Source organism: Rhinatrema bivittatum, chromosome 14 (assembly GCF_901001135.1).
Source record: "Rhinatrema bivittatum chromosome 14, aRhiBiv1.1, whole genome shotgun sequence".
Lineage (NCBI taxonomy): Eukaryota > Metazoa > Chordata > Amphibia > Gymnophiona > Rhinatrematidae > Rhinatrema > Rhinatrema bivittatum.
The window spans coordinates 16,619,975-16,642,464 of NC_042628.1; the positions used below are offsets into that span (position 1 = coordinate 16,619,975).

General features: G+C 38.7%; 1 protein-coding gene across 1 annotated transcript in view; it reads right to left on the reverse strand.

The window, feature by feature from the left end:
* The window catches only part of LMTK2 (lemur tyrosine kinase 2), a 95,152-nt gene that overhangs the window by 66,942 nt on the left and 5,720 nt on the right, over positions 1-22,490 (reverse strand). Inside the window, exons 2-4 of the mRNA XM_029576435.1 lie at positions 9,681-9,805; positions 7,157-7,301; positions 2,902-2,975 (exon numbers count right to left, since the gene is read on the reverse strand). Of these exons, the coding sequence (XP_029432295.1) occupies positions 2,902-2,975; positions 7,157-7,301; positions 9,681-9,805 (344 nt within the window). The remainder of the gene's footprint in view (positions 1-2,901; positions 2,976-7,156; positions 7,302-9,680; positions 9,806-22,490) is intronic.

Sequence of the window (22,490 nt, forward strand, 5' to 3'; positions counted from 1 at the left end):
TATAAAACACAGGTACTTTTACAGATTTATGACAGGTTTGCGAGGTTGTAGGAATCACGGCCTGACAGGGCCATGTGTGACTTTTTGAGGGAGAGAGAGGGGGATTAGGCTGCTTCTCCTTGTATTTATTTTTATCTTATTTATTTTTAAAGAGTTCAACAGCGCTACTTAGCCAGATATATTTTAAAGATATCTGGTTAAGTAGCAAGTTACCCAGCCGCACAAGTCCAGACCGGAATGTAATTGAAAAAATTGTGTATTTTTACCTTAGTTATTGGTAATGTTGTCATGGAAATCCAGACCAGTGAGAAACTGTCTATTTATATTTATGATCAGTTCTTTTTATTTATTTATCTGTCGTGTTTTGTTTACCGTCATTCAGTTTCTCCATCAGAACGGTTTACATCGTTTAATGTTAGTTACATAATATAACAGCATATTTTTATTACATCGGTTTGCAACTTCATGATAATTAGTGTATAAAATTTGAGTATAAAGGGTTGATAAATTGCCGATTTATAAAAGATACTTTGAAGTAAGAACTGTAAAAAATGAAATCAAATAAATAAAGGGAAACCATGGACATTCAAACAATAAACCAGTTTAAAAAAAAAGGGGGAATTATAAAACTATAAAATTAATGTGCAAAAAATAGACTAAGGTAAAAATACACAATTTTTTCAATTACACTCCGACCCCCCTCTATCTGTTTTAGTTTTTTACGTCTTTCATCTCTCTCTTGATAGGCACAGATGCTCAGTATACATACTGATAATTAATACAATTTTTGCTTGAACAGGTTATTTAATTATAATACTAAGGTGTTACCCATGGTCCTTGTTCATATGTTTCTGTTTTAAATCGACCTTGCAAATTTTTGTCTGTTCAATTTATTTATAATTCATATTCATAAATGTCTGTTTTGTTTTAATTATTCTTTTCTTGTTTTACATTATATTTTTTAAAAATTTGTGTGATGTGGGATTTTTAATGTTATATGTGTTTTTATATATGTATTTATTTGTGAGTTTTGTATTGGTTTTAATAATTGTTCCTTTGACTGCTTTTATTCTGTAGCCCCTGAAGCAGCCCCTGTATGGGTGAAACTCAGGCCTAGAGTCGAGCACCAACTGGACAATCCATTCATCAATAAATATTTTCCAATGACTTTCGGATCTACTTTTGGTTGTTGGGCATTCACGTGAAGAAATTGACAAGGCCTCAAAGTTTAGACAAAAGATCAGGCTCCTCGTCTGACACTTTTTTTTAGGTCCCTGTCCATACTTGCTTGCCAAGGTCCTGGCCAGCACACTTTCTGAGGTCCCTGTCTGTTTCAGCTGGCTCCATTAGGACCTAATTGTTGAGAGTTATCTGCAACCTCTGTCTCTCAGAGCTATCTGCTGTCTCTGGACTACATGGAAGTCATGGACCAGTCTCCTGCCTAAGCTGTGGATGTAGCTGAGACTCTTCAAGGAGAGACTGCCAAATGCCTGCACACACCTGCCCATCAAAATTTAAGGCCTAGCTAGCTTACTCTCTTATGCTATGAATTTAGACTGCAGTCATTGGAAAAGGCAAGTTGAAATTAATTTGGCATAAAGTGATTTAAGGCACTTTTGAATCAAAAATGATTTATAGGTGTTAAACAACAAATCAAAGCAAGTTCTAATCAAAATGTAATCCATTGCAAACTATTGTATGTCATCATAAAACTCCCAAAAGAAACCATAAGAATTGTAAAGCAGTCTCTCTCTCTCAGAGCTTGGATTGTATTTTCTGAAATCTAAACATAAGAAACGCCGTACTAGGTTAGACCAAGGGTCCATCAAGCCCCTCATCCTGTTTCCAACAGTGGCCAATCCAAGTCACAAGCACCTAGCATGTACCTAAACATTAAATAGATCTCAGGCATTCCTTACTGATTAATAGCAGTTTATGGATTTTTCCTCTAGGAACTTATCCAAACCTTTTTTAAACCCAGTTATATTAACTGCCGTAACCACATCCTCTGGCAATGAATTCCAGAGCTTAACTATGTGCTGAGTGAAAAAGAATTTTCTTCAATTTGTTTTAAATGCCTACTTGCTAACTTCATGGAGTGTCCCCTAATCCTATTATCTGAGTAAATAAAAAATTTACATTAACCCGTTCAAGTCCTTTCATGATTTTTTAGACCTTTATCATATCATCCCCTCAGACTCTTCTCCAAACTGAACAGCCCTAACCTCTTTAGCCTTTTCTCATAGGGAAACCATTCCATGCCCCTTATTTTGGTCGCCCTTCTCTGCACTTTTACACAGTGTAACAATTTCAGATATGATCTCTGCCCTAGAACCCAGTTCTAAGTATATACACAGTGGAAGCTCATGGATATAATTAATCAGGCAGAATAGGGGGCGATCCAATTTTCAGCCAAGGCATTTTACACAAGTAAATGTCTGAAAATTGTCCTCCATTTAAAAAAAACAAAAACAAAACAAAACAAAAAAAAAACCACACCACACATTTTTAAGAAAGCAAAGCTGCTGAAAGAAATTGCCACAGTTGTCACATTCTGGTACAACAAATTCTTTTATATCCAACTTGTTGGCTCCCAAACCATTTGCTATAAAAAGCAATCACTGTGATATTTTTAAACTGATGTTGTCTGTTGTAAAATCCATCCAATTATTTAGGAGTCCTTCATGTAAGCACTACAATCTGCTTTTTTTTCCCAAATGGAAAAACTTAGCAAGAACAACATAAAACTGCACTTGTAATCAGTGACAGAAGAAATCCAGGAAAAACGGTTTTATCCTGTTATTTTGTTGGAAAAAAAAATAGTAGTATTTTAAAAGAAATATCTAATTGAGGAAGAGGAGGGAAACAATGGCAAAACTAGATTTAGGAAGGAAATTTTACCTTTCCAAACCAGCCGTGTCCGATTTCCTGGATGTAGCTCAGACTATGACGTGCAACTTGAGACTTTAACCCACCTATTTTAAAAAACACAAAAATGCAGAGAACATGTCCATTCAACATCTCATTTCTTAAGAAAATTAAAATGGATTTGTAAAAACAAATCTGGGTCTTGATAGGGCTCAAAGCAACAGAACAGATTTACATTTCAAATGTATCAAGGATACTCATCTCCCAACAGTACAGTGAACAGTCTTAAAAAGATAACCTAGTTCCCTGTATGTACCCAGATCAGTCCAGACCGTGGGTTGAGCCTCCTGTCCAGCAGATGGAGCCAGACCAAAACTGAAAGGGTATCCTATATCTGGACAGAGCCTACCCTGCAGCCCTTCTGTATTTGATGGATCAGATGGATCAGCTCAACCTGCGGTTCCCTGATCTCGGCTAGTCAGCCCTTTTCCCTGTTGGGTACTTTTATCTCTAAAGATCAAGCAAGTAGTAATTTATTTCAAGTGTTTACAAAAAAAAAAATATATATTAGTGTCGTGGACTCTGTCTTTTTCTATCAGGAGACAGTTCTGTCTCCTGGCTCTTGTGGGGCTTAGCCCCTTTTGTGTTGCATAGCCTAAGCCCTGTTTTTTCTTTCCCGGTGATCCTTGGAGGGTGAAACTGGTGGTCCAATCACTCCCCGCCCCTTACCCTGGCTGCCTTGGGGCTCGGAGCTTTTTTCTTCCCCTGCACTGGGAAGGCTTTTTCACTGTCTCTCTCAGTTTAAAAAATAAATAAATAAATAAATCCACAAGCCAGCAGCCAGGGTATTGTGTGCAGAAGAGCGTGCAGGGTTCATTCATCTGCCTCTGCTCCTGCCGGCAGCTAACTTTTTGAAATCAGCTGGTTTTTGCTGAGGATCGCGGCTCCTCTTCACCGAGTATGCTGTGATCACATTGCTGCATAGCTTGTGATGAGCCCTCGACGCGCCTATCGCGCGAGGGGCTCTGCTCGTTTGCCGGGTGAGGAGGGCTCCTCTTCGGCAGCGCTCCTCACCGCATGGCAAGGCAGTTTCTGGGTCGGCAAACCGCAGGAACGGCGGCCATTTTGGGAGTTTCAGCAGCTCCCGATTTGGGGCTGCTCGGCGCTGAGGAATCAAATTTTGCGGAGTTTCCCTCCGATTTGAGCCCCGTGCGGCCAAAGGACGTGGTCCCCGACCCCCCCTCTCCCCCTTCGGCAAGGCGAGGCCCCGTTTTTCATCAGAATTTGTGCTTCTTTTGCACAAATCTTACCTGGCCAGCTTGCAGGAAGAGGAGGACCCTTCCCCAGGTCCCCTACCGGCAAAACTCCTACGGACAGCCCCTCCGCCCGCTCCTACGACTCCGGAGGCACAGGGGTCGGTCCGGGTGGTCCCAGGGGTCCCTCTCCTTCCCTGATCCTCCGACTCCCCTGGTCACTCCGGATCCAAGTATGGATTTAGCGGGGATGCTCCCCCCCTCGGAAGAGGATGATCCCTGGGTTCTCCGTATGTTTCAGAGGGAGAAATTGGAACCCCTCATTCCCTTTGTTTTTCAGGAGCTAGGGATTGAGGGGCCCCTGGCGGATACTCTTGACTGCTTCGCTGCCAAAGCATATGGACCCGGTCCTGGCGGGACTCAGGGCTCCAGCTTGTGCCTTTCCCTTCCATCCAATGCATAAATTGCTGCTACTTCGGGAATGGGAAGTAGCAGCAATCTCTTAAAACAGTTCCTTCCTTCTTGCCGAAGGTCGTTTCCGCTTTTCATGTCAACCAGTCGGTGGAACTTCCCGCGTTCTTTCATGAGGAGGTCGCGGGTCCCGCTGGTGGCGATCTTCGCAGGGTGGATGTGAAGCGTGTTTTACTTCGGTACCTCCAGGTCACCAATGACTTTCGGGTCTCCGATCATCTTTTTGTCCTCTGGAGTGATCCAAATTGGGGCAAACCGGCTTCTAAGACTACTATTGCCCGGTGGTTGAAGGAGGCAATTTCCTTGGCCTATCTTTGCCAAGGCTGGGATGTTCCTGATGGCCTGAAGGCTCATTCGTTGCGTTCTCAAGCTACTTCCTGGGCGGAGAGTCAATCGGGTTTCTCTGCAAGAAATCTGCAGGGTCGCTACATGGACATCCCTGCATACTTTTGCTCGACACTACCGGCTGGATGTGCAAGCACCGGTTTTTGGTTGGCAGGTACTTCGAGCGGGACTGTCTCGGTCCCACCCGGTTTAGGGAAGCTTTGGTACATCCCATGGTCTGGACTGATCCGGGTATGTACAGGGAAAGGAAAATTAGTCCAGACTCCCTTCCCTGTTTCTTTCATGTCGTCCACTCAAAGCTTTCCTACAGGTCTCTGGATGCAAGTTATCTATCTTTATCTTCAGGACACTGGAAGCATCTGTGTTGATGACCAAGGATATGCAAGAGTGTTCTTATACAGAGTTCCTTCAATGGTTGTATGGTTACTCAGTTGAGTTTTCTGGTTACTTGCTTGATCTTCCTCTTCGGGGGAGGGGGTTCTTTTTTTTTTATCTGCTTTGGCAATGGTTATACTTAGGGGCTGCAGAGTAGGCTCTGTCCTGATATAGGATACCCTTTCAGTTTTAGTCTGTCTCCATCTGCTGGACAGGAGGCTCAACCCTCGGTCTGGACTGATCCGTGGTACTACAGGAACAAAAATTAACAGGTAAGAACTAATTTTCCTGTACCTCATATAACACTTATAATGGGAAAAGCATAAACTTCACATTTTTCAAAGGGCCATTTGAATTAGTTCTTTGAAGAAATCTGAAGCAAATCTGAAAAATGTACTTTGAATTTTTAAAAAAATGTAAAAGGTAAATTCAGCCCAATTATGCATCTGCTTTAGACTTTTAATTTTCCCCAAATCCACCAGTAAACACCTGACAGATTTCTTCAATAGCTCTGAAGAAAATCCAGAGTCCCATTTAACTCCAAACCAGCCTGAAATATATCCAGTTCTAATTTGAAATGTAACTTTTTGCACATCTCTGATTACCACATCTGCCTAAACCTTCCCTGTGAGGGGAGACAATAGAAAAATCCTTTCTGTATCTATTTCACCAGATACTGTGAAAGTAATTTGCTGGCAGCAACGTGACCAGTCCATTTTTATGAAGGTCCCTTTATCACATATTCAGTTTTGGATTACGGTGTGCGACTGACAATTTTTTAAGTTATAGTGTCTACTATGGATATTAAAATTGTGGCATTATAAGGTTTTTTTTGTTTTTCTGATTAACTAATTTTTATAAGAATCTGTAGAAACTTCAGATATGAAGGCTTAGGTAGGCACCTCAGTCCTCAAATTAACACAAATGTCTTGATTTTTTAAAAGCACAGGGCCAAATAAATTTTTTATACAATGTGTTTGTAATGTATTTGTTAAAACAGGCCAAAGATATATCCCTCAGATTTGAAAATGCTTGGTCCAGTTCTACCACAATTCCAATTGCCATGCACTTCTCTATTTCCTGAGCAGGAAACCCAAAAATGACAGAGGCATAAGGCAGGATGTTTTCAGCATGGTAGGGGCTGACAAAGTTCACATCCCAGACAGGAAGTTTATGGACATGAAAGGGATTTTACAAAAAGAAAAAACAGCTGTCCAAACTCACTCCGTCCTATTTTACTTTTGTTTGAAGACTAATTGCACAAGACATTTTAAAAGTATACATTCATTAGAAATAGGTAACCTGTAAAATGTTAGAAAAAAAAATGAATGTCTAAAACAAGAATATTTTCGCCTTGCTGTTTATTCCCAAGATTAATGGGGCAAATCTGTGTAGCCCATATAATCGCAAAGCGTGTTCAGTTTTAAAGGGAAATCAAAATACGGGTGGTAGGTGTCTGTGTGCTCTGCATCTTCTATCTGCACGATGGCCAAGTTGGGATAAAACAGAGTGCCTACTTCTGAAAACGCCAAGTACTCTTGTTTTACTTCTCAAACCTAAAACACGCCAAAAATAACCCCTGAGAATCTCAATGTATTTTTTAAGCCACTCAGAGGGGCAATTTTCAGAAAGGCCAGTTTACCAAGGTAACTCAGCATTTACCAGCATAAATGTCTTTGAAATTATTCTCAAATACTTTGATTTGTAGCCTATCACCGGCTTTCCTCAATTCGTTGTATTTCCTATTCATGGATAAAAGAGGGTAAAAGGAGAAGAATATACATAGGAAACATTATATCAATTTTTATATTAAGGGCTATATTTAAAAATGCAAAACAGAATACCTTCAGGTGGCTGAAGCTGGGATGGAACTGGCAAAGAAACATTTGGGACAGAAAGAGTGAAAACTTCTGCAGGCGACTGAATTGATGGAGTATCTTCTGCCGGTGGCGTAAAATCAATTTCATCAGTAAAATTGTCTTCAAATTCCTGGAAGAGCAGAAACAGCACTTTGCTACTTAGACAGTAATAGCAGCTAAGGTAGTAAAAACGAACATACCTGAAATATAACCATTTCTTTTTTCAACATAGAAAAAGGATAATGAACCAAAAGGGCAATCACTTATCACTCAGTTGGATGACATGGTCACCAAATGATTATTTGACAGGAGTGTTGAATGTGTCATAGGCATTTTATAAAAAATTATTCTGCTCTGAGCCAAGAATCTCTTATGCAGGAAGATCTCTTCCCCAAGCTACTTTGGGTAGATAGGGCACCCAACTGTTTGCATAGTAACTCTCATGCCAAAAGAGTTAACTCTCTTAAGCTGAAAATTAAGGACTCTATGCACTAAGCATTTTCCATACATAAACAAAATGGAAGAAAGCTTTTAGTACATAGACCTCAAGCTACAAACTGGCTTTTGAACTGGATATCGGACATATTACCAAATAAAACCATGAACTACTTTAAGACAAAAATAACCAATAATGCATTTTTCTAGTTTATTAGTATAAAGTATGACTACCTAGGCACCAAGCCAAGGTAGGAGAAAGGCACATCACCAAATTTGAGTAAGTTTAAGCCTGTGAGTTAAACGGAAATCAATCCTTGCTCATGATACAGTTTTGTCCAGCAATTGCCTTGAATATACGTGTACAAACATACATACACATACTAAACTAGACATCTAACATATATATTCAGGTTGTCACTACAAAATCTATTTACCCCTTTCAGTACACATGAAGTCTGGGGCAGAGCTTCAACTTGACTCACCTCAAAGTTGACCAAGCTTGAATGCTTTAGAGTAATTTTAATTTAATGTAAAATTAAATAAATTGTACATAGTGCTAAATGACAATCCTACATGCTCAATGGAGGCCAATATAAACAAATATTTTCTACTACTGAGAGGGTCAAAGCGCACCATAAATTTCAAACTCCCTCCCCACTTCCTACTCAGGGAGCAATGCACCACAAACGACTTCTTTAAAGGGCTCAGCAAAACTCATAGGGGTAGATTTTCAAAGGGTTATGCTCGTAACCCCGAAAATCTGCCCCTGCGCACACCGAGTCTATTTTGCATAGGCTCGGTGGCGCGCACAAGCCCCAGGACGCACGTTTGTCCTGGGGCTTTGAAAAAGAGGCAGGAAGGGGGCGGGGTCGTGGCACCGATCCGGGGCGGTTTGGGGGCAGGACCGAGGCCTCCGGCACAGCGGCCGCACCGGCAGCTGGCCGGCGCGCGCAAGTTACACCTGCCAGAGGCAGGCATAACTCTTTGAAATAAGGTAGGGGGGATTTAGGTAGGGCTGGGGGGTGGGTTAGATAGGGGAAGGGACTGCACTGACCCTGGATTTTATAACATGCGTGCGGCAGCACACACATGTTATAAAATTGGGTGTACGTTGTGCACGCCGGGTAGCGCGAACAAACGTACCCTGCGCGCCCTCGTTTAAAAATTTGCCCCATAATGCAAAAGGTGTGCTAGCCTCAGAAATATCTGTGAAATATGTACCTATGATCACTATCAATATTTTTGCACTAAAAGATTCATTGCTGACTGGCCCAGTAGCTCAGTGGCAGTGTAGCAAGTTGCCAACGGAGGTCCCCTGCTTGAATTCCCAGATCAGGCCTTTGGCAACTTGGGTCAGCTGGGGATACTGTGGTGGCAGCGTTCCCAGTCACCAGGGAGAGGGGATCTGTGGTCATTAAGGGTAATACAATGTGGCTGTATTTAAGGCCCTGGACACAAAATAAGCCTTGATGTAGTTTCCAGCCTCAGGACCATTGCTACAATGACCAGACTTGGAACAGTGGGAGGAAGGGTCTATTAAAATACAGGGGGGGGGGGAGGGGGGACACACACACACCTCATTGCTAATCCATACTTTCTATGTACACTTCACAGGATAGTTTGAAAAGAATATCTAAATATATCTATATCACCAGAATCTGCCCACATTACAGGCCACATTCTATAAATATGAAGTAAAAAAAAAAAATTTGCATGAAAGGCATTCCAGAACATGTGTGTGTGTTGTCAATGCAACAACTGGGCTAGGTGAGGTGAGAGGGGATATAAAATAGGGAGGGGGAAAAAACCCTGGGCAGTTGCAAATGAAGGCTGGTTCCGATAGAACTAGGAGGAGGAGGAGCAAACTGCCAGGCCAAAAAGAGAAAGAAAAAATAGATCATGAGGCTTAAGCTTCCACCCACATGACAAAACCTGAAATAAACATAACTAAGGGGACAGACAAAGTACAGGATTTCACCAGCCAGGATAAAATCAGGTAAAATATTAATTGATTTAGTTTTGCTGTAACTGCAGAATGTCCCTTTCTGCCAATGTTAATTTAAATACACACCTTGAAGTTTATTTCTGGCTCCTTACAGCAGGAAATGCAGTTCACAAGCAGGATTATCAGCACAACTAAACTACATGTTGCCAGCATCACATAAGAGAATGAAATTTCATTAGCAGCTGCTTCCCCTGGAATCAAAGCAAAAATAAATGCAGCGTTAAATATAACACATTAATAATGAATTTTTAACACTAGCATTTTCAAATGGAGTAGATTTAACCTTTCCCTGCACTGAACATAGAAATAGTTAGATTATACCTTCAGCTGACTTCTGTCAGGTAAAACATCTATTTCAAAGGCCAGCATTTCAACAATGCGATAACAGTTTATTTTTGTGACAAACTTCATTTAGTATATTTCTCATGGTGCTTTCATTCAGTCATCTAAAACCAAGTTCCTTACCTGTAATAAATGCTCCCTAAAGATAAAGGAATCACCAATCACAATAAGAGGTGACGTCATCAGAAAGCACCACCACCAAACTTGTTTCCAAAGGCTCTGAAAGTCCCTTTGACCATGACCTGTTTAATGCACTACACAAGTAGCAGTCTCATTAAGGTTGGAATAATTCTGCCCACTCGCCTTATCATCTGAAGGAGATTCTAGCTGACCTTGCTGCAGAGAGGAAAAATGCTGCCAGCTAAAATACACCTTACGGTCTATTCCTGAGCCTTAGGGGAAGAGCTCGGCACCTAGCTTGCTGATGCCGCACCTGTCCAATAGCTCCCTGTGACGTCACCTGGGGGAGACTGTTTTAACTGACCCCACTGCAGGGGCTGAGAGTACTGGAATATGGTTGGGTGGGCTATTCTAGTATTAAACAGATATTTTGTTAGCTGGTTTATGGCTTAGCCTTTGTTTCCAGCTTGATATATTGATATGTATTTTATCTATTGTTTTATATTAATGTATTTTTTAACTGTATTAGTTTCTTGATGTATGTTGTACTATTTCCTTCTTTGTAACCTGCTTTGGGTTGTATTTTGGTACAAGAAAAGTGGTCTAAAAATGAAAATTAACATAATATGCACAGCAATTCCAGAGTCTCTGCTTTCAAGCATGTCACATACTGTAAAATTCCCCTTTCCCCAGAGGGCTCACAATCTAAATTTGTATCTGAGGCAATGGAGGGTAAAGTGACTTGCCTAAGGTCACAAGTGGCAGCCGAGGGATTTGAACTCTGGTTTCCCTGGTTCACTGCACACTACTCTAACCACTAGGTTACTCCTGCACTCCAAGTTCCATTATTAAGCTAACAAGCCAAACTCCAGTAGCAAAGGAAGCTGGGTATGCGGGACTGAAAATTCTTCCATCTTCATATAACAAATGAACACAGATTAGCAGTTTAATTTTCTCTGAGCACAAAGTTAATCACCTAATCACACTGATGGGACTCCCTCGTAAAAGGATGTCCAATAGAACTTTGTAAAAGTTTTCTCTGGGATAAAAATTGCTTCCTAGGCTCCTGCCTCATAACTCTTGAGGTGGAAGCTGACAAAGGCAATACTGGAGAGAGCATGAAGCACTGCATGGTGGTCTTTAAGGAATTTCAGAGCCTCCTTGTAATCTCTGAAGAGATTTCCTCCAGTGCAAGACCTTTATTTATTTAAAATAATGTATAAACTGAATCAACATTTCTAGATAGGGAACAGATATACATTTATAAAAATAATATACCAACAACCAAATAAACAAAAAGCAGCACCTCATGTCAAGACATAAGGCCTTAGAACAGCAGCTAAAAGCCCCACACATTTAAAACAAATAATTGAGCTCCTCAAAAGTCTCCCAAACAAGTGAGTCTTCAATAATTTACAAAACCTTATAATCTCAATTCTGCTTTTAATTCATCTGGCAAAGAATTTCATTAGCATGGTCCAGCCACACTGAATAACTGCTCTAAATTCAACAAGGCAGATCTACTTAATGGATACTGCATCTAACAGATTCTGAAATGAGCAATGAAGTATATGTACAGGCTGATAGATCTTCAATATAGAACTAAAATATTTGGGGGCAAATCCATATATAGCTTTAAAGACAAGTAGTATGATTTTGAACTTAACCCTCCAGAAAATCAGCAATTATCTGCAAGTTGTTTCTGCATGTCTTCATGTAGGCTAGGCAACCAGCATCACGAATGCCTATGCTCATCTAAAGTGACTGCCGAGGCTCAATGTCATCGCAAAATAATTAAATGCTGAACATATAAGATTCTTCTTACGCTCCTTGCATTGAGTCAACACCCTGATCCTCGTAAGAGAGGCAGTCAGTGAATTCCTTTGCCCTTTCCAGAATGCTATATAAAAATGCTATACCATGTAGACCTGGTAGGAAGCTATATGGGACTAAAATGTAGCATTAGTTAATGCCTTTTTCCAAAATGATCCATGATCTGACACTCATCCCCAACACACACCAAGATATGATTTGTACACTTTCTGGTGTATTTTAGAATGCATTCAACCATCACTGACTGGTATAGCAGTTGGAACCTATCAAATCTCATGGCTGTCTGGACATAGTATGTTGTGTACCAGGACAACAGAATGTAGGTTTTCCTACATTCTCTTGCAAACCTCCTGATAAAAAGGGGTGAAAAGCCACTATCAATGACTCCTCGAAGTCCAAATAATAGGGTACTGTGCTTTTCTTCAACCTACAACTGAAAGGAAATTATGTTATAGTCTAAACAAATCTGAGAAGGCATTTAAGCGATCTATTCCTTGACTAGAGTAAGAGTCTTATAAACATTCACGTGTAAATTCTACCTTAGAATCGCTTTCCTTCGACTCATGAGGGAACAAACATGAATGTTCAGAGTCATTCTCTATATAAACTATGGATGACTTCTGAGGGCATGCCAATTCTAGAGAGTCAACTGCCTTTCAGCACTGATTGACAACTTTTGAGATACTGAAACTGATCATCAATGAAGGTCTGGAGAAGCTTCTCTTGGAAACAGTTCAACTTTAGCTTACCAAACCTCGAGACTCGAAGCTTGATGATAGCCTGAAAATGCTTGGTTGCACAACGGAGGCAGCAGTGGGTGTGGTCATTCAATACTCCAACTGGAGTTGAGACAGTTGACATATGCCACCCAACACTTTTCATGTGCTGAACAAACACTTCTGCTATCTCTGAAGTTCTTCTTCAAAAATATCAGTTCAAATGGTTGATGGAGGTCAGTTAGAGGTCTAAACTCCTTCACTTTCTTGGGGTAACCTGAAAGATGGACTAATGGAGACTGATGTGGTAAGCAGACTGGATAAAACTTCACTCCATTTGACACTGCTTTGAGGGCAGGATATCCCAGTATTCCTTCCTTCAAGTTGTGTGAAGGAAATCAACACTGACGGATCTTCTCCTTCAATGTCCTCTCTTCTTCAGCTCTGTGTTCAAGTGCTCAGAGCCTGATTGATTCTCAGCAAAAGCTGGGAGAATGAGATCTGGCTCCTTCCTAAGGATTTGGCCTAAAACAATCAATATGAGATCAATTGGAAAATAAATTTTGAAGGAAAGATTGAATACAAAAAGAAGCATTCCCCATCTGGAAAGCTGATTAGAGATTGCAGCAAAAGTGAGATCTACTGACAGAATATGAAAAAACTGAAGCTTGACGATATCAAAATGCCGAATTAAGATACTTAGAGGGATTAAAAATACACTAAGGAAGAATTTTACTCAAAAAAAGATTTGCTCTGGAAAGCTAACTTCAGTCTTCCATTAAAAATAAATCAGTTTCTAGCAGCAGAAATGATGAAGTGAGACATGCCATGAAGCTGCAGAGACTTGACAACTTCAAGCATGCCCAGAGAAACCTTCAGATTTTATCCTGCAAAGTTCTAGGGAAAAAAAAAAAAATAGAATCACTGAGTAGTATAAGGACAGACTAAGAGTGGATATGTTCTGTCCAATACTTTATAAACGTCGGTTTGACTTATAATTGAAAATTTTAAAATTTTAAAGAATTAAAAAAACCAAACAAAAAACGAGTGGATACGTGGTGGCAATTTTCTCCTGAAATTAGGGGAAGGGATGGAAAATCACATTGTTATACAGGTGGATGAAATTACAGAAGATATGAAGGAGTGTATATAGAATCTGATGACCTTTGCAACGAGCACCTGAATATACTGCATTTTTTAATTATTTTTGATTACCACTTACCACTAACATATGAACCATTTTTTTAAGTCACCAGATTGATAAGTTACAACAAATATAAAACCAGCAACAGAAGACATTTAGATGTTTTTCACTCAGTTTGGCATGCAAAACAACTACATTAGACCTTAATACAAATAAACATCTAAAAGAACAAGAACAACATTAAAGGTTTCTGAAGGTTTTTGCAACTTAAGTGCAAAACACTCACAAAATAAGATCTAACGCCAAGTGGTAATTTAGGTTGCATTAGAAAAATGTTGATTTCATAGACAAATTTCATCATAGAGAGAAATCTCAGCAAGCCAGACTATACTGTGTTTAAAAAAAAAAAAGCTTAGAAAACGTTAACCTTTTTCTATGGTAGGTTTTGAGGCCATATATTGACCTAGCTTTTAATGTACAAGTTTAAATATATGCTTTCCATTTTTTTTTGCTTTAAATATTTATCCTAATCAAAATCTCACTTGTTTGAATCAATAGATCAAAATAAGAAATATGCCTGAGTCAAGGTTGTAAACAACTATTATAAAATAGATGGGAATCTTACATTATGAAAGCTCACACTTCCATTTTAGTGCAGTATGTAACAGTTAAGTTTATAATCAACAAAGCAATATATAAAAATGAAAAACTGCAAGTAATGGGAAGAGAATTATGAATTTATAGCACATGAAAATTTAATTAACGGCCTAATAGCATGATTAATTTATCAAAACGTACACCACAAGCCAGAAAAAAAAAAAACAAAACCCAAAATCAGCCAGAATGTTAATTTTGAAAACAATATCAATATAGGGAAGTCTATTATTATTATTCTGTTCTATACTTACCAATGAATAAGATATGAATGACTTTTTGTATTACCAATACTTGTACTTATCAAGACAACCAAAAATCATCTAGATTTTAACTCTCCTTGAGGGTATACCAGTATGCAAACTGGCAGGAAGACACTTTAAAAAGATAAGAGGGGATGGGGGAGTGGAGTCAAGATGGCGCCCTGAACGGATGCACTGAATACTGCTCTGGCGTTATTTTTTCCCTCCTAAGCGCAAAGGAAGGCTGAGAACTTACCCTTCTGTCTCAGCGGTTCCAGCAGGGCAGAAGACGATCGATCAATGCGTTCAAAAATTGGAAGAGAAAGAGCTGAGAGGTCCGGCTGTCGGGTCACAGAGGGGAGAATGTGACTCCGACCTCGGAAGAGGTTTCCCTCAGCCCACCGGACGACAGACTACCACTGGCTGCGCGTACCACTTCCACACCACAGCTCTCCGAGAACCCCGAAGTGGATAATCTTGTGCAGCAGCTTGAAGGGGGCGATGTCGTTAGAAGGACTACCGCAGACCTCCATGGTATATGGAGAGAACTCCCTCGGTGAGCGTGAACATGGAAGAAGAGAGGAACAACAGAGCCCAGGAGGTGGAAGTCGGGGGCAGAAGCCTCTTCCCTTCACCGAAGGTGAGATAACTTTTAAAAAGTCAGAAGTAGTCACTTTGGACTGCCTATGGAAAATGTCATCGGCAATGGCAAAATTAATAGCTGATTGTTCGACAAAGATAAATACTGTTTCCTGCCAATTGGATACACTGAATAAGAATTTTGAGGGATACAAGTTGGAGATGACTGAGAAATTTACAAGTTTGGGAAATGATATATAAAACATGTAAAAGAAGTTCAATCTACATTGATTCAAGATTGTGGAGCAGCGAAAAGAAAAACTGAAAATATAGAAAATATGCCGAGGCATCTAAATTTCATCCAGTTCATGTGCCCGTTTTATTGTAACTTTTGTTCACTTGTTCTCTCTTTGCCTATTGTTCATGTTGATGTTAATGTTTTTGCACCATTGTTTCTTGTAAACCGATATGATATGATTGGTATCATGAATGTCGGTATAAAAAAGCCCTAAATAAATAAATAAATTTGAGAATAATAAACTTTCCAAGGGTTGTTGGAGAATTCCCTAGAATGACCATGAAGCGCTATTTTCAAGAGGATTTGGAGATTCCCCCTGAAAAGACTCCACCCCTAGAAAAGGTTTATTTTCTACCAACGAAGAGAAATCAGCAAATACAATCAGCTCCCAATGTGTTAGAAAATCTAACAGACATCTTAGAATCTTCAACGTATGAGATTGCTGTGAAAGCTACATTATTAATATCTTTCCTTAATGAAAATGATATGGGAGAAATAATCCGTGCTTACTTTAAAAAAAAAAATCAACGTTCCCTTTATGGGATTTGGTATTAGAATCTTTCCAGATTATAACTAAAGAGAGGCAGCAAAAAAGGAAACATTTTTTGGCTTTAAAGCAGGATGTTCTAGCAGTGGGTACCTCTTTCATACTGAGGTTCCCGTGTAAATGTCTTCTTAAGTATGGGAGAGACAATTATATTTTTTTTCATCCGGACCAGCTAAAATGTTTTGTTGAGGCCAAAAAAGTGGAAAAACAAATGGGTGGTAGTTAAAGAAGTCTACATAGTAAGAATCCGATATATATAGGACACCTAATTTCCTAGTATATTTTGTTTTCTTAGATTCTCCCTTGGTATTACAGTTATACCACTCCCCACACCAAGTTTGAGGTCTAATGGGTGTAGTAAATTTCAAATTGTGATATGCTGAAAATATTATTTCTATTTATGTATTTAAAACTTTTCTATACCATCATATAGTAGAGCACCATCACAACGGTTTACAGTTGGGCATAAATATGTGGTTTCTCAATTATCCATAGGGTGCCATTATTATACGGTTAAACAGTTCAATAATATACTCTAAATGGGGAATGGGCGTGGTTACCATTTACAATTAAATGTCTTTCTAATTTAATACTTAATTGTGAGAAAATAATAAAAAAATAAGCAATTCTGCTTTTTCTTGGTGACTTCCTGCTTTGTGTATGTGTTATTCCGCTACCTCACTGTGAAATGCTTTTTTGAAGAGCCATGTTTTTAAGCCTTTTTTGAAGTGTTTTAATTCCTTCATTATTGATTGCTATTGATGTAACACACCATTTTTCTTTAACAACGTTATGCTTTGTATATTATTATGAAAAATTTAATAAAGAGAAAATTAAAAGAAATTAAAAAAAAAGATAAATTTCTCATAATTTTGTGGCTTTCATTGCGGTGCCATGCCCCAGCAGCTCTCTTTCCCTCTGCAGGGTGAGGTGCCATACAGGAAGTTTCTCAGATTTGTAACAATGTTATTTTTACCTTCCAGTCATGAATGGTGCTTCATTTTTTGAAACAAACTCATTTCCCTTCTATGGTTTCCTCATTATGATAGATGGTATTAACTCTTCACTGTAATGACTGGACTAAAGTAAATTTGGAGGAGATATAAAATAGGTGAATAAAAATCCCCAAGTAGTTGTGAATAAAAGCGAAAAGTTCCGGTTCCCAAGGAGCTGGAGGAAACAGCAGAGTACAAAAAATGAAATTAAAAATTTACATCTAAAATCTGTACTGTGTTCATAAAACTAGGTCTGCAGACACCATCAGTGTTAGATACAGAAATATTTTGAAGATAAATCACAAATAAGGTTTGCACAACAGCCAAATTGTCATTTGTTTGCATTATCCAAATTATTTTACATTCAAAGTAACAAATGAATGCCAGTGATCACACTGCAGTAAGGATTCACTGCATTATTTTAACTTGTTTTCATCTGTGTGGATGTCTTCAAAGCTTCCTTATAGCTGTACTGTCATTCTCAACATTTAGGTCAAGAGCTTCTGAGTTATACAATTGACAGCTGTGACATACATTTAATAATGAATTGTCATATTTAACTGCACTCTAATTGCAAGGTAACTAACTAGTAGGACTATGCCATTTAGGTGTTTTACTGCTTTGTTTATCAGATGTATGAAGATATTTGGAAAGGTAATCAAGATGAATGTGAAATGAATAGATTGCTATAATATTAATGCAGTCTAAGTGAGGAACTGCATTTGAATTGTCCCCAAATTACTTTTAGTTTTTTGAAAAATCATGCTTGCGATACAGCATTACTTTCTTTGTAATTCTGTTCCAATGTATTCCTCTGCTGAGTTACTGCTTGAGATTTGTGCCGCTGAGGTTTGATATTTGAGGGCAATGTCAAAACAGTAAAGCATGTTTTGGCCCCTGGTAGAAGCCTATTCCAGGAGCCACTAATTGCCTTCTCAGTTAAATTTGCTTTTTGCTTGGTTTTAATATTCCTTTTGCACCTCCCTCCATTTAAACTTGATATCATGACTCCTTGTTCTCAAGCTTTTCATTTTAAGAAAAGTGCTGCCTTCTGGCACTTGAAGACTTCTAAATATCTGACTGTCTGTATTATATCTCCCCTTTCCCATTCGTTCTTCAAAAGCATACATATTTAGCTCGTTCAGTGGCTTACTCTTCTGCTTCTTGAAAAGGAGGCCTGAGATCCAAGTCTTCAGATTACATTTTATTGAAATTTCTCTTGCTGGTGTTGCAGAGTGGGTTGAACTATATTTTTTTTCCCTTTTCCTTTGTTTAAATTGTTGTGTGTAGTTGCCTTGATGATATAAATGGAATAGGAAATATATTTTTGAATCATTTCCCATACTTTTCTCCTAGGTTTCCTGATTTTAATGTCCTTGACAAAGCTCTTATTAAAGTGTCTTTCCTCAGATTCTCTCCTGGCCTGCTTTTTATTAATGTTTTACATATAACTTACCAGTGCTTACGCACCTTTGTATTTTTCTTAGGACTTCCTTTCTGTTTAAGAAAGCAAGAAGAAAACATGCACTGATATGATTTTATGCCAATGAGAAACCTTGCAGAAAAGGAAAGCCCATCCACCACAATAATTTTGTAAACCATTGTGATCTTGATATGGAAAGACAGTATTTAAAATATCTAAATAAGTTTTAAAAAATTATATATATATAACATGAAGAAAAGGCAATGGGGTGTTTAAGGTGGGTTGGAATAAAAGACTAAATTTCAAATTTCCACTGGCAGCTTCTATCTGGCTGCAAACGATTAACCTAACAAAAAGAGAAAAAATGTTTTATGGAAATCTGATTCTTTTTTTGTTCTCTCGGTCCATGGAAGACATGTGCTTAATATTTTGTTATCTATTGCCTGCCAAAATATTGTGTCTTCTTGGAAAGACTGTTCCCTGCTAAGTGATATATTCTGGTGGGACTCTGTATGGTGCATAAATAAGAAGTGATAGCAGCCACAAAATATAGTCAGAGCTCTGAATTTTATCAGATTTGGAAGCCCATTCAAAAGCATACTAATGGATTTAAGAATTGCATGATGTGTATTTGTATTTACCCAATCTGCATGTTATATTCTTTTTTTAAGTTATTGTATACAAAAGTGTTGCTGTTTTACTATTTTTATTCATTTTTATTGATTTTAACAGTTCAAGAAATCTACAAGGGAATCAGTTGAACTGTTAGATAACTAGGGGCACTGAGGGAGGACAAGGCCATAGCAGAAAAGGTAAAATAAATCTTTCCTTTGGTCTTTACTGTGGAGGCTGTTGGGGACGTACCTACGCTGGAGGCATTCTTGGTAGGTGATGATTTGGAGGAACTGAACTAAAAGCAATGCAAGTCCTGAACATGTTCTAGAGCAAATTGACCAATTAGGTAGTAGCAAATCACCAAGACCTAATGGTATTCACCCCAGGGTTCTAAAGGAAGTCAAATGCAAAATCACATACCTGCTACTGTAATATGTAACTTATTATTCTAATTGCTTGGGTACCTGAGGACTGAAGAATAGCCAAAGTAATGCCAATTTTCATAAAGTGTTCTAGGAGTGACCCAAGTTACTACAGACCAGTGAGCCTGACATTGGTGCTAGGTACAACGGTGGAAATTGTTAAGAACAAAATCACTAAACATATAGATTAACATGATTTAATGGGGAACAACCAGCATGGATTAAGCAAAGGGAGATCATGTTTACCAATCTAGTATAATTCTTTGAAGGTGCGAACAAGCACAAGAGAGACCTGGTGACATTATCAAATGCCAGCTAAAAATCCAAATATATTAAGTCCCTCACAATAGGCTTCTACGGAAATTAAAAAGTCATGGGATAAGAGACAACGTCTTACTGTGACTAGGTAACAAATAAATATTAACAAGGTAGAAGCATTTTGAAGAAGACTACTAAAATGATTCATGGCCTGCTCAATAAGATCATTTTTCATGGGTGGTAACTAATACAGAACCCAGCATTGTGTATCTGTAGTTGGAATTATTTTTCCCTATATACATCATTTTGCACTTGTCCACTTCAGATTTAACCTGCTACCTTGCTGCCCATTTTCCTAGTCTGGTAAGGTCCCTCTCAGTTTGCTTGGGTTTTAAATAATTTGAATATTTGTGTCATCTGCATGTTTGATCACCTTGCTCACTGCTTCCTTTTCCAGCTCATTAATGAATAAGATTGGGAAAACTGACCATTCAGAAGTGAACCCAATAAAGCATTGGGTAAATAAAAATAAAAAAAAATAAAATAAAAATTAATATGCCAATTTATTTTCCACACACTGTATCAAATGTACTCAGGAAATAGATAATATTAACACCAATTAAACTTTATTGGTGCCCTATTTTCCAGCAAGACAACTACATAAGTACCAGGTTGCCCTTCTTTCAATGCCTTCTCTTAGGAGTTGTCAATTGATATGGTCTGGACTGCAAGCATTTTTGTGCTATCTGCCAAAACTTTGGAATTCATCCCCAGTAGAAGCTAGACTTTCAAGAGAGATTACCTAATTTTTTAAAACATGGCTGTTTGAACAAGCCTTTGGTGTTTAACTTGGATGTCTAATATCATAGCTTGACCTTTGTTAGATTATCAATATCTTATTTTTTAGCTGCTTTAAAAAGAACTAAAATTGATTAAATACTGTAATGTTTAATGACCTTGTACTATTTTGATTGAAAGGATTTCCTTTTCATCCCTCCATGTTTTGATTGTTGGTTTGTATATTTGATTATAGCTAATTTTGTATCACACTTATTTTAAGCATATAATAAATGTACTGGTTACAACCCATGTAACTGAAGATCAAACCAATATAGGCGTAATTATGGAGAATGCTAAGAATTACAAACCAATATAATAAAGCAGGGGGAATCCTCAAAACAACTTCAAGCAGACAAATAAGCAACTGTCTCACAGGCTAAAAATATAACTTACTATGCATTCTTTTGTAGTCCTACTGTCCATCACATGCCTATGTATGTTTACCGATCAGGTTTGTTATTAGACAGTGCGTGTCTAGTAAAACAAACTGACTACATATGCACAGACTCTACTGCATAAACTAACAAGGGAAAGAAACTCTGGGTAACAGGCCATGTGTATGAAGCTCAGAACTTACAAATTAAGAAATATTCAAATGCACTGTCTGTTGCCAATGAGGCCTATGATTCAGCCAGGTCACATAGCCTGTACCAAGGGAACAAATCTGAACAGCCCCTAAACTCTTCAGCCTCTGCTGTGAACTTTTGCCCGAATTTTAAGAGGCCCACGCTCATAAAATCCAGGGGTTATGTGCATGGCTGGGCTGAGCGCATTTTAAAAATGGCCCGGCCACGCACATAACCCCCAATACACGCAGAGGTGCTGGGTCAACGAAAAGGGGCAGGCCGGAGTGGGACAGCGGCCATTAGGCTCCGAAGGAGCTGTAAGTATTCCTTTACTCCTTAATTGGAACAGACTAGGAGGGAACTGGGAAAACCCTACTCCCATCGCCGTGAGTTGCTTTTGAAAAACCCCCCCCCCTCCCCGTTGTGCACATGGAAGAGGCCACCTGCCCGCACATTAAAATCTGGCGCACATATGCACGCAGGAATCATATTTAATAACATGCAAGCATCAACTCGCACATGTTATAAATTAGCCGCATCCATGTCCACGTCAGGAACTGCGTGTACATGGACGCACGCGCGGGCTTTTATGAGCAGCAGTGAACATGGCCATCTTAATCACCCTAATTAACTAAAAATGTATTTCTACAGTTAAAGTTGTATATCAACTGTTTTAGTCCAAGAGAAACAAAAGTACACTTATAGCAACAGTTATAAAAGTGAAACTGAAATGGATATCTGGAGAACCTCACTTCTTAGTTTATATATTCAGTTTTTCTCCTGTCTTATAGTTTTGCATTCAACATAGGGAACGTCCTAAGAATAAGATTATGTCTTTGAGGTCTACTTTCAAATTCTGTTTGAATTTCAGGTGGTCAATAACTTAACGGAAAACATATCACATGATAGTACTATAAAAAAAAAGTGTTAATTTCTCGATTAAATGTGCAGAGCTGATACATGCCCAGTAACTAAAGAAGAAACTTCACCCCTGTTTAATGTTCTGCATGAACATGAAAGTTACAGCCCCATGCTTCTAATCCTTGGACGAGCTACCTGTACAATTAAATCATATATTTATTACTTATATCCCACCTACTGCAAAACAATCATGCTAAGCAGCAACCCCTATGTTTCCTGCAAAGAAACAAGCGGAAACAACAGAAACTGGGTCTTGAATGACCATTAGCTAAAATTAGTTTTCATTTTAAAAAGGATGTGTTTTAATCTGCAAAGAGTATAGACATATCCTGTCTTTTCCATTCAACCAAGTTTAACCTGC